At 34.3% G+C, this 14,201-nt stretch overlaps 1 protein-coding gene across 2 annotated transcripts in view; it reads left to right on the plus strand.

Annotated features, from left to right (window-relative positions):
- jbug (filamin-type immunoglobulin domains fbug) overlaps positions 1–14,201 on the plus strand; it is a 347,148-nt gene that overhangs the window by 202,406 nt on the left and 130,541 nt on the right. For both annotated transcript variants that reach the window (XM_085807591.1, XM_085807590.1), the window contains exons 21-22: positions 4,314–4,451; positions 7,362–7,535. In XM_085807591.1, the coding sequence (XP_085663717.1) occupies positions 4,314–4,451; positions 7,362–7,535 (312 nt within the window). The remainder of the gene's footprint in view (positions 1–4,313; positions 4,452–7,361; positions 7,536–14,201) is intronic.

Raw genomic sequence — 14,201 nt, forward strand, 5'->3', positions numbered from 1 at the left:
GAAGATTAAGGAACAACGCAATCATTAACATTAACTGAAATAGATAATTAGATAATTTTAGCTTACACCGTCCGTTATACATTAAACGCGCAGGCGAAAACGTATTCTGCACTTGCGCACACGCATATGCGCAGTAGTCAAGGTCTTACGCGCACGCATAAAACGCCTGTGCGCATGTGCCAACGCGGCGCATGCGCAGAAAGTTTTTAGCTTTGAGGTCCGGATTATGGGTGTCCGAATTAACGACTTTTGACTGTATTTATTTATTATAAATTTAAAATGATGTTTTCCTTCTAGCAGACTGTAAAACGTCAATTTTTTTAAACAAACAACATGCATTAATTATAAACAATCTCTCACTGTTTCTCGAAATATTTTCTAAGAGTCATCTCTATCATCACCATGGAGATTTCTCTGTTACATGTAATTTTATGGTGTTGGATATATCATTTATGCTTGCATTGCTAAATCCTTTCATAATCATTGAAAGAAGATTTAAGTTGTCTCTACTCCAATATATTTTGAATTTTTGAGGCTAAAGAAATTAATCATTCTTTATACTTTTGCTGCATAATACCTCAATCTAACTGTAGATGGTATCTAAAACATTCAAGAAATTAATTCTTGCGAAGATATAATTTCTTGCAGAGTTTAAAAAAGTCTCAGATAATAATGTCTAGGGAAAGTATCTACACTATATGTATTAAAGCTGGTTCATCAGATATTTATTGCTAGAGTTGTTTTTCAAGCCTGTACTGTTAGTTGGTTGCATGAGGGAGACATACAGCAAAATTTTAGTGGCAAAATACAGCTACTTAGGAATTTGTTGCAGCTGAATTATTCAAAGTAAAGATTGGCTTACTGTAGATATAAGATATTGTTATCTTGATTATCAAATGCCTGTTTCTGTCTGGAATTTTCACCATTTTGGCATTTGTTTTGACAACTGGCATATTCTATTCATATTCATTTGAAAATGGATTACAAAGACACCCCAGAAGAAAGATTGTAATAAGATTTTAAAAAATTTATAAAAGTTAAACCTTTGAAGTACTTTTTAATACTAAAAGTAAAAAAATGCAGCAAAAATTAAGACATGAGTTAGCATGAACGGAGTGTAAAAACAGTAATATTATCTGTCACATAAAGGTACTTCAAACTTCAAATAAAATTCTATCATGATTAAAATTGCACTGATTTTTTATTACCTGTGAGGTTTCAGCATTTTTATATCATTTCCTTAAAAAACAGAAAATGCCTAGATAAAGTATGTACCCACTCTTGCTTATGAAAGTAACTATAGAGCCACTTCTTTTTGGTCCTACTCCATACAAAGCAAAAGTAACAAGTTCAATGAATGCGTTCCATTTTATGGACTTGAAAGAAAACTTTGGCCTTGAATGTTGTTGGTTTCAGCTCATCCCGAGAAAATTGGCCTTCTAAACTACTAAAGTAGTATTGGAGAAAGAAATTATTTGAACTCTTAATTGTCCACCTCCTGCCTGCACAATGAGTATCTAATTTGTGATGCATTGTTCCAGAGCCAAGGTACCCTGAATACAGATCTAAAAAAAAAAAATTGATTCCACAGGGAATAAGTACTTCAAATAACATTCTTTGATATTTAAAATTATATATACACTGCCATAAAAGCCCTTATGCTGACTTTATTTTTACAATAGTTGGCCGTGCATTTATACTCCGTATTTTACAAGACCAATGATACTAGTGCAAGCTGAATCTGAACAAGTGAACAAAACTTTAAGGGGTGATAGAAGGCAGCTATATGGGCAATATTCATCATAGAATGCATGGTCAGGACTCAAATGATGAGCCGCTAGGTGCCATTGTAAGTGGTATAAAAGGGTCGGTCATCGCACTCAGCATCATTTTCTACTGTGGATTGCGAAGAGGGTGGGTGGTTATGAGAACCACGAAATGACCGATATGCACTTCATGTATGGTGTGGTGGATGGGAATATGAGTGAAGCACAGAGACTTTACTGGGACTAGTTTCCGATGAGATGCACTCCAAATCAGAAAACATTTAAGCATTTGCATCAATAGCTGTGTGAAATGAGATCCTTCCCCACAGCCAAGCAAAACACAGGGCATGAAAGGAGAGTCAAGACATTGCAACTTGAAGAAGACATTCTGCTTAGGGTGAGAAATCAACCTAGATGTAGCATGTGAGCGGTTTTCCATACATGTCCCAAATGACGATTTGCTGTGTGCTACAAAAGGAAGAAATGCACCCCTATCGTACACAGAAGGTACAAGCATTTTCACCAGCAGATTATCAGCCATGTGTCGATTTTGCATGTTGGTACCTCCGTCGAATGCTAAACAGCAGGATTTTGGTGCACACGTTTTGTTTACAGATGAGTGCACTTTTACCTGTGAGGATGTTTTTAATACCCATAACTCACAGACAGGCATCTTTGAACCCGCATGCCACACATCCTGATTCGTTCCAGCAGTGATTCTCCATAAATGTGTGGCCAGGGATCCTCCATGACTGTTTGGTTGGCCCATACCTCCTGCCACGCCATCTGGATGGCGAATCGTATCACACATTCCTACAAGAGGTGTGATACCACCACCAATCAGGTTGAGAATGTAGTTCCAGCATGATGGTGCACTTGCACACTTAAGATGTGGGGGTACACTTTAGATACAAAGTTCATAGGGAATGGGGAATGGATTGGTTGAGGTGGTCCCATAGCTTGGCTAGCAAGATCACCAAATCTCTTGTGTTTGAACCTTTTTCCTGTGGGGCCACATGAAAAGCTTACCGTAATTTCCAAAAGAAAAGCCGCATCAGCGTAAACGGCGCACTCGAGAAAAATGGCGGGAAAAAATTAAAATTACACAGAAACACCGCATCGTCGTAAACGCTGCAATAGATTAAATTGCGCGTGAGATCGTCGTGGGCCATATAGATGCAAAATCTCAACCTAAGTCCTGATACAACATATCAGTTAAGAAAAATGCATGAAATGAAACCATAACTCAAAAATAAATTAAAGGTAAGAAATGTCGAAAATATATTTACGTTCATGTATATACTTATATTTACCTACCAAAGAAGTCCGTATTTGTAATACTCAGACTCTATTATTAAAAATGTTGCAACAACGAAATATTAAATTTGGATGACAAAAGGAAATTTTAAATTTTACTTAAAAAAGAAATTACAGCAAACTATACATCATATGAAGCCATCAAAATATGGTTCTTCACTATCTGAATTAAAGCGATTTAGTAAATCCTGATCTAAGTCCAAGTCTTTCAGATCGTCACATTCATCCTCTTGGTTTACAGTCTCTTTATCTAAGGATATAATTTCAGCTTCTTTGAACCCTGCTATTATTGACGATGTTTTCACCTATTTCCACGCACTTCCTACCCACTTTGCAACTTCTTCATAAGATGCTCTATGCATTTTACTGCTTTTGGTATACATATGCAATCTTTCACTCATCCAACACTCCCACCGTTTTCAGACTTCAGCTTTGAAGGATTTATTACCTGACAAATTTAATGGTTGTAAGCTTTTTGTCAAACCACCAGGAATTATTGCTATGGTCGTAGACAATTTAGTAATGTTTTGAGTGGACCAGTGCTGAAATCTGTGACTATTTTCTACATTATGAGTTCTGTAAAATGCAGTTAATAAGGCCTCCTTTTGAAATAAATATATATATTCATCTATGCTTTACACAAGAGTCTGCTTAGCAATGTTGATTTCTGAATTTACTAACATCAGAAACCTTTTTCTGTACTAATATTTCATTTTTAATCATGCATGAATGCCAATATTTTTGCTTCAGTTTGTGTGACCTCTGAATATTATCTTAAATTTTAAAATTAAATACCTCGATAAATTTTTGCTGCACAGGAATCAAACTTTTCATGTTTTATGTTTTAGAATGAGTAGAAAGTTGTACTAAATACTACTTGAGGTATTAGGGGCATATAAAACTTTTAATTTAATTTTACAAAATTGACCTTTTAAACTTCGAAATGAAATAACATGAATATTTTACTCATTTGAAGTATTTTTATGATTAGGTGTATTTGTGTATGACCAGTGGTCATAAAATAACAGCTGCATAAGGACTTTTTTGGACACAGTGTGAGAGTTACAAATTTATTCACAATTTTCTTGAAAATCCAAAAATACCTGGAATGCAATTATATATTTTGTAGATTTTTAGGTGTATATCCTAGTAAGTTTACTTTGCAATACTGAACATATAATTCATACATGTCAAAATATGCATGATTTTGAATCTATTATATATTTCTAGGTCCACATTTATTGTTCATTGAATATGGTGGAAGGAAGGATATCAGCTCTCCATATACTATTAAAGTGTACGATGCATTACAGGTGAAAGTTAGCAAAATTGGTGATGGAACATTGGGAAAAAATTATCAGTTTACTGGTATGTTTTTTTCCTTTATATGTGTGTGTTGTGGACACTTTTGGAAATTTTTATGTTTTTGAACTTTGTATGCTTATAGAAAACGTTATGTTTCAGAAAATGCAAACTTGTATATATCATTTTAAAGATAATTTATTACTGAATTCAATACAAAACACAAAATTCAATTATTTGCAATACAAAAAAAGTTAAACGATAATAGTTATCGATAGACATTAGATAATGATGTTTGCAGTGAGTTATCAGTACTTAGTACAGTACACTTTATTTTTGATTACAGCTTCACATCGACGTTTCATTGAGCTGACAAGAGTTTTAAGCTCTTCTTTCATTATTACATGATGCCAGGAAACAATTATAGCCTCAATTAGTTTCCTTTTATTTGATGGGCGCCTCATTCGGACAAGAGTTTTCAAATGGGGCCACAAAGTTTCAATAGGATTAAGGTCAAATTTTTGATAGGATTGAGGTCAGGACTGTTTCCTGGCCATGACAACAATTTAATGCTCTTTGTACGAAACCACTCTTTCTATATTTTGGCCGTGTGGCAAGGAGCAGAATCCTGCTGAAAAATAAACGAAGCATTGTTGAGAAAGAGATCTCTGATGGAAAGTAGAAGTTTTAGTTCTAGAATAGTGTCAATGTATTTTCTGGCATTCAGTGTATCATCGATGACATGAAGGCGACCAATACCATCTGCTGACATGCATGACCAAATCATAACACTAACTGGGTTCTTCACAGTTGCTTGAATGCAGTCAGGATGTAGCTGTTCTATTCTACCTCTTACATATTTTCGCCCATCACTACGGAATAACGATATCTTAGTTTCATCACTCCATATAACTTGTGACCACTGATCATCTGTCCAATTAATGTGTTCCTTTGCCCAGTGTAGCCTTTTTTTTCGTTGCTGAAAATTAAGATAAGGCTTCTTTCAAGGAATTCTACCTCTCAGTCCAACATCTGTTAATCTTCTCCTGATTGCTCTTGAACTGACAGAAACACCAGCATCATTCAGATCACTTCTGATGGCCACTGATGACATTTTTCTATCTTGGAGACATAGTCTTTTTATTCTTCTGTCATCAATAGATGTGGTGCACCTTTTTCGGCCTTTTCCTTCTTTGTTTTTTATTGAATTTGTCTCATGATATCGTAAACAAAACTTTTGGACTCCAGATGTAATCACTGAACCACCCACCTGTCTTGCAATTTCAGCATAGGAAAGACCACTTTCTCGTAACACAATAATATTACATCTCTTTCTAGGTGTCCAATCTACTCTTTTATTTATTGTCATTGCTTTTTGACTAAATATTAAAAATTTTTACAAAAATTCCTACTTGTAATTGCGGTGTATAAGAAACAGGTCCTCCTTCTACAGAACAAAGCAAAATAATGAATTGTTTCAAGTGTAAACATGATGTCAGCTTCTACTGGCAGTTACTAACATTTGATTGGTTCTCAGAACAAGAACAGTGATTGGCCAGGAAAGCTAGACATTAAAAACCACTTCATAACTGTGTTTTTTATTTATATCAAAGTACATATAACATTTTTTATATTGCAAATAATTGCATTTTGTGTTTTGTATTGAATTCAGTAATAAATTCTCTTTAAAATGATATATACAAGTTTGCATTTTGCGTAACGTAACATTTTCTATAAGCATACAAAGTTCAAAAACATAAAAATTTCCTAAAGTGTCCACAATTTTGGCCACCACTGTATAGGCAAAATAAAAATGAAATTAAAATAAAATTTTCAAATCCATTCAGTATTTAACCAGGAGGCAAATCATGAAGCACAGCGACAAACTGCATGTTAAGGTGCAAAAACAGTGTAAACCAAAGATGAAAACCGTAAAATGCAATTTACTGATAATAAAAGTCTGAGTAAATAATTTTTTCTTTTCTTTTACAGTTTTTATTTATGGTTTTCACCTTATGCAGTTGACCATTGTGCTTCATGACTTTGAACCTAATGGTTTGAATCAATTTGAAATTTTTTTCTTAATTTTATTATTATTTTGCTATATTGCGAACAGTTGTTGCAGCTGTCAGTGCAAAATTGGATTAAGTTTTAAAGTGCTTTTTACTTTGTATTCATTCATTTCTATATATGATGATTTGGGAATGACACAGATGAATGTTGAAACACAAAATAATGAATAATCAATAATGTAGAATAAACATGTCCATATTTGTGGTATCATAGATAGAAGATAGATGTATAAAAAAAGTAGAAGCTTGCAGTAATGGCAGATTTTAAATATTCATTTTGTTTTAGTCAAGTATTTGGCAGCGACAAAATACTTTGCACATTAATCATGCCTGTTCCACAACATTTACATTTTTTTATATCGTTTGCAATAAGAAATGAGCATCACAATTGTAGTTCTAAATAGACTAAAGAGGGGAAGCGAAGTATGCAATTATTCAATATGGAAGCTTAATTTGAGAGAAAGGTTTCAATTCAAGTTAACTACATCATCATCATTATGTGAAAGTCTTATATTATGGATTAATATAGAAACAACATTGTTTAGAGTAACACAATAAAGGTTTAGAATTACAATTTTAGCATAGAGAGGGGAAATACCCAAATTTAAATGGTTATTTGATTAAAGCGCTATTGCTAATTTAAGTTACAATTTTGATTTACATAGTTTTATATCTTATACACATACTATACATTAATCTATAACATCCCTGCTGCATGTCTTTTCCATATACATATGATCGTTTCTTTTTATATTTGTCTGAAGTACTATGTTGAGTTCACAGAATTAAATAATTGGATTTTTTTCTAATTTCTGTAATCTGTTAAAATTTTCTTCATATTTAAAAATTCCAAATATATTTTATGTATGTGCTACTTACCTGTATTTTTCTTAATTCTGTGTAGTGGATGCAAGTCATGCTGGTGAAGGTAATTTAGAAATCACTGTCAGTGGGCAAGGACGTAATATTCCAACTCAAGTTCATCCTTTAGGCAGTGCAAAGTTTGCAGTTTCATTTATACCATCAGAAATGATTGATCACTTCATCAGTATTTCATTCAATAAAGAAGCTGTGCCAGGTTTGCTACTTTTTTATTATTTAAAAAAACCTAAATGTTTTATTGCGATTTATTAGAATGGTGAAGAAGAAAAATGGTTATCATTAATTAAGAAAAAATTTCAAAAAGAGGATTACTTAAAAAGTTACTTGTAAAATTTAATGAAATTCATCCACATGATACAATGTATAGTAATGTATAAAGTACCATGAAAAGAAATTACAAGACAGTTATGATGTTATAGCAATTAGCATATGTATGAAATGAAAAAATTGAATTTGTCAGTTGGTGTAGGAAAATTACCTTTAATATGAAATTGACCCACAGGATACAATGTATAGTAATGTATAGTACCATGAAAAGAAATTACAAGACAATTATGATGTTATAGAAATCAACATATGTATGAAATGAACAAATTGAATTTGTCAGTTGTTGTAGGAAAATTACCTTTAATATGGAGTATGATCTCCCCTAGATGTAGTACAACATGTACAGCGATGTGCAATACTGTCGGTAATGCTGTCTATCTGTTTCGTAAGAAGTTAGAAACATTGCTCTTGCAAAGGAGTTGCAAATGTTACAAAGGTTTAAAGAGGAGGATTGAGAGCAGCAATACATTTTCCTAAAACATCCTAAATATGCTCAATAGGATTCATATCTGGTGATCAAGCTGGACATTCCATGTGCTTAATTGTTTGCTGCTGAAGATAATCATCTACAATGTGGGCCCTGTGTGGTCTAGCAATGTCATCCTGTAGTAGGAAATTATCACACATTGCCTAGCCATAAGTGTTGTAAATTAATCATGCATTTGAGCAGAAATAAAATAAAATGTTTTTTTCCAACTCACTTCTGGTAATCATAGAAATGCCGAGACACATGCACGTCAAACATGTGATATTTTTTTTATCCCATGATCCTCTTGTTCTTTATTATTATTAAGCTTCTGTATGTGCTTGTATTAACATTAATGTATTTGTCGCTTATATTATTTTAGTTGAAGTAGTATAAATATGTTATTAGTGTTTAAATTTACATCTTCAACTAATATATCCTCATAACATCAATTAAGTTTCAGAGATTTACTGCACTGCTGAGTGCACAAAAAGTAATCTAAATTTTGCTGTCTTTTTTCTTTATTGAGCCTGATAGTCGTAAATCCTGAAACTAAAATTTAAACTGTGCATATAATATATAAACTTTATGAAATTGCTAAGTAAGAATTAATAATGGCACAGTTTGCACACAGATAAACACAGATAATGAAACTGAATTGAAGATTGCACACAGATAACGAAACTGAATTCTGAAAATTATGCTACTTAGATATTCAAGATTCAAATGCTTTCAATGCATGATGGGTTAGATGATTTTTATTTTCCCCCACCATCTAATCCTGATGATGAATTTTTAAGGAGGGATAAACAAGCATGAGCTACATTACACTTCCGATTATCCATGGAATTGGGTGGCGCGACTGCCGCGGATAACAAAAAACGCAGATAAGCCGAAAAAAGCTAAAAACGGGTATTGCAAAAGAGAAAACAGTAATTCCAACTTTGAAAAATCGTTTTATGTACAATAAAACATAAAATAAACAGCAGGAAATGTTTAACTAAAGCTTAATATTTTAGTATATCACTCAAAACTAACCTAAAATGCATTTTGTTAATGAAAACAGAAAAGTGCTTTGTACTTATGAGAGGCGTCAAGGATACATAGAAAAATTAATACATATGTACGGTTTTAATACTGTAATGTATTATGTAATTACAAAAGCATAACTGTAAAACTACACCTTTTTGAAGAAATCAGTCATTTGTGTTTGCTTTTTGCTTTGGAAGCATTTTCTCTTGATCCGAGATTGCATTTTTCGTAGCATAAGTTTCTCGGCCAACTCCGCGTCGTCTTGTTCTTCCAAATAGCTCAGCAGTCCATCGACTTGTTGCAAAGCCGCTTCATGAATCTTCCGCATCTGCACAGTGGGCTCTTCTTCGCCTTCACTTTGCTGTCCTTCATTCTCGGTCTCTCCCCTTGCTTTCTTCACAATTTCGTCATCTGTCAAGCGTTCGAAGCCAGGTTCGTTGACGTCACACTCCAATCACTCGTTAATGTTTTCAGCATCAATGTTCTCACCACTCGGAACTGTTTTCACCATATCGGCAAGAGTCGCCGTGGGCGTGTCTACATCTTCATTCACTTCTTCACAACTCAAAGGGGTTAGGTTGTTGTTGGCTTTAACATTAGGCATGAGTTTTTTCCATGATTTTATTAGGGTTGACGGTTTCACTGAGTCCCATGCAGATGCAATATCGTAGATGCTGTCCAAGATTGTGTAGTGTTTCCAAAACTCTTTCAGATCATAACTTTCTTCAGTTTTGGTCATTAGCAGCTTGGTTCAATATGTTCTCTTCATTGTTGCAATAACTCCTTGGTCCATTACTCAGAACAAAATATAAATAAAAAAAATTGTACATTGATTGCGGCTCGAGCAGTCATCTAATAGGAGATAAAAGTCTGTTTACAGAAACTTATATATAAGAATTCTCAAGCAAAAATAATTTTACCGAATGAAAAAATTTTATATTTGCAGGGCAGAGGATTTGTTGACCTTGATTTAGAAGATGAATGTGGATTACAGAAAATTTCATCGACTGATGCTTATTATGTTCCTGATTTAAAGAGCAACTTGATTTTCTTTAAGCAAATTGCTAGTAAGGGGTATTCTGTTACTTTCAAAAAAGGAAAGTGTTACATAAAAAAGAATAGCCAAATAATTATGCGTGCATATTCTGACGATGATAGTTTATATATAATTTTTTAATAAAAAATCCAGAAAGTGCTAATTTTGCAGTTGAATGTAAAAATAAAAACTGTATACAAATATGGCATTCTAAGTTAGGTCATCGAAGTTATGATTCAATCAGGCAATTGGTAAGTGCAGAAGGAATAAAATTAGATAATTGCACTCATAATAATGAAAGCTGTTCAGAATGCATAAAGAATAAAATGCAGCAAATTCCTTAGCCGTAAGCTGCTAGTGTTTGCACAAGAAAACCTCTGGAACTTGTACGTACATAGTGATACTTGCGGGCCTATGCCTTCTCCAAGTATTGGTGAAAAACTATTTTGTAACCTTATAGATACACTGTCATCTATTTACTAGCTAAAAAGAATGAAGTTCTTAGTAAATTAATAGACTTTGTCAGAATAACAAGAAATAAATTTAGAAGAACCATACAGACTCTTCAAACTGATAACGACAGTGAATATAGCAGCAAGGAAATGGAGGAATTTCTATCAAATAATGGCATCAAACATCAATTGACTGTTTCCTTTTCACCTCCTCAGAACAGTGTGAGTGAAAGAAAAAATAGAAGTCTTACTGAGATGACCAGGGCCTGCTGTCCCAAGACCGACTTTCAGACAATTTTGGGAGTAAAGCTGTCAAAACAGCAAATTACATCCAGAACCGCCTTCCAACTAGAGCTTGTGATAAGACTCGATATGCATTATGGAGTGGAAGAAAACCTAATCTAGCGCATGTGAAACGATTTCTTTGCACAGCCTATGCATATGTACATAAGGAAAACTGTAAAAAATTAGACCAGAAAGTGATTGAAGGAAGTTTTGTCGGTTACGATCAACGATCAAAGGGGTACAGAATCTACACAGGTGAAAACCATATAATCATTAGTAGAAGTGTAAAATTTGTCGAAGAATTATCAGCCAATGAAAACATTGAAATTTCTCTCCATCCAAAGGTTGAAACGTGGAAAATGACGAAGAAACTGAAGAAAAACACAAAATTCAATCCAAAGAAGAGCCAAGACGATCAGAAAGGAAAACAAATGGAATACCACCAGAACACCTAGGTATCTTAAACACCATCAGAACCATACCGGAGAATTTTTAAGGCTTAGATAAGTTGAATCCCGAAGAAAAGGAAAAGTGGTTACTTTCAGTTGACGAACTAATCAATTCCTTATCCCAAAATAAAACTTGAGAACTGGTTGAACTTCCTGCAGGAAAGAAACCCATTGTTGATGGATTTTCAATCTGAAAGAAAATGAAGATGGAACAGTTATTCGTTACAAGGCATGACTAGTCGGTAGAGGTTATAGTAAAAAATTTGGAACTAACTATGGTCATACCTTTACACCAGTAGTTCGACATACAACTATCAGAACTTTTCTTGCTGTCACAGCACATGGTAAAATGCATGTGAGGTATGTAGATGTCGATACAGCATTTCTACATGGAAATTTAGAAGAAGAAATATACTTGGAACGGCCAGATGGTGCAGTTCAATCGTGACAAGAAGTAAAGGTTTGCAAACTGAAAAAAAGCTCTTTATGGATTAAAGCAAGCTGCTAGAGCATGCAATAAAAAAGTCAAAGTATTAAAGAACAGTAACTTTTCACAGAGACAGACCCATGCTTGTTTTTAAAGAAAGAGGGAAATGACATGATAATATATTATTGTCTATGTCGATTAGATCTTTGTAGCATGCAAAAGTGAAGAAAAAATCAAAAGCCTAATCAAATCTCTCAATGAATTCTTCAAAGCAAAAGACTTAGGAGAAATCAAAAGCTACTTAGGAATGAACAGCAAAAGAGATGAAAACAAGTTCCTATTGAGTCAAAAATCAAAAATAGAAAAATCGAAGAAGATATTTTGCCCAGATATCCACAAACCATCTTACATACCAATGGATACTTCTTATCCAAAGGCAGATGACATATCTCCACCAGTGGAGAATACCAAGTACAGGCAAGCCATTGGAGCCTTATTATTCATAGCCACTGTAACCATACTGGACATTACCCTTGCAGTGAATCTGTTAAGCAGGGAAAATGAATCTCCAAATGATAAGGATGGAAAGCAGTTCTAAGAGTGATTCAGTACCTGAATTCTACAAAGGACATTTGCCTGAAAATTGACTCTGATAGCCCACCAACACTTTCCTGTTATACGGATGCTGACTATGGATCTGATTTAACCACCAGACCAATCGGTGGAAATTTATTTTTCTTAGGAATCGGTCCAATATTATGGTCCACAAAGAGGCAAAATGGTGTTTCCTTATCATCTACTGAATCCGAATTTATTTCAGCAGCTACTGCTGCTCAAGAAGTCAAATGGATTTTAGATCTCCGCAAAGATTTTGGACTACCTCAAAAACTACTCATTAAGATATTTGATGACAATAAGTCCACAATAGCTCTTATAAAACAGGGAGAAATGAATGCCAGGCTAAAGCATATTAAAGTTAAATATTTCTTTTTAAGAGAAATGGAAGAAAATAAAATAATCGAGATAACATACTCCAATACAAATTCTGCCCACCAACGGCCGAGCTGTAAAGTTGCTGAACACTGGTAGTTCGGTCCGAGGTTCGAATCCCGCGAACGAGCTGGCTGCATGGGTGTTTTCGTGGTTTTCCCCATGTGTAACGTGTATACGACCCAGTTCCCCTTAGAAAGTCCTCCACGAAGGCATCCCTCCCCTTAGGCAGATAGCCCTAGTGTGCTTTGCCATAATTAAATACACATACACACCAATACAAATTCTATGATTGCAGACATTTTTACTAAGTTATTGCCAAAACCAAAATTTCTGAAATTAAGAAGTGAGCTAAGTCTGATTTCGAACATTTCCCAAATGCATGATTAAAGGAGGGATTGTTGTAAATTAATCAGGCATTTGAGTAGAAATAAAATTCCACTCACTTTTTTAACTCACTTCTGGTAACCATAGAAATGCCAAGAGGTGTGCACGTCAACCACACAATAATATTTTTTTTATCCCATTATCCTCTTGTTCTTTATTACTATTAAGCTTCTGTATGTGCTTGTATTAACATTAATGTATTTGTTGCTTATATTATTTTAGTTACAGCAGAATACATATGTTATTAGTGTTTAAATCTGCATCTTTTATCACCTAATATATTCCCCATAACATTAATTAAGTTTCAGAAGTTTACTGCTCTGCTGAGTGCACAAAAGGTAAGTTAAATTTTGGTATCTTTATTCTTCAATAAGGGCTCACATAAACATTAAGGATATCATCTTTATAGGCCTGAGCATTCATGATTCCATGTGAAAAGACATGGAGATCTGTGCCAAAGAGATACCACCCCAAGCACAGACACTGCCTCCTCTATATGCATCTTTTTCATGGATATTTGATGGTTAACACTTTCCAGGTTCTTTCCAAATCAAATAACACCTACTATGGCTTTGGAGGCTAAACCTGGACTGATCCGTAAAGAGAACAGCCCACCATTGATCAGCTGTCTAGTGGATGTTTACATGCCCACCTCAAACGTTTCCTTTCACGACGGGATGTGAGTGGCATGCAAATGGCTGGTTGTCTCGTGTACAGACTTCCTCTGTGAAGCCTTCTATGCAGAGTTGACATTGACCCAATCTTTCTGTGGCTGTAGCAAGGGATGATCTGAGTAGTTGAGGTTTTATTCCTTCATGTGCATAACAACAAATATCAGTACCTGCCATTATAATCATCAATACTTGTCATAGTGGTTGGCCATCCTGGGCTGAACTTCCTGAATGCTGAACCTGTAGTTAGAAATTGTTGCTAAAGTTTGTGAACCACAGGACTCACATTTAATCATCTGGCTACTTCTGTCTTACTTTATCCTGTCTCTAGTCTACCAGT

Source organism: Stegodyphus dumicola, chromosome X1 (assembly GCF_044657685.1).
Source record: "Stegodyphus dumicola isolate Sdum_Otavi_A_Nest chromosome X1, ASM4465768v1".
In the NCBI taxonomy this organism is placed as follows: Eukaryota; Metazoa; Arthropoda; class Arachnida; order Araneae; family Eresidae; genus Stegodyphus; species Stegodyphus dumicola.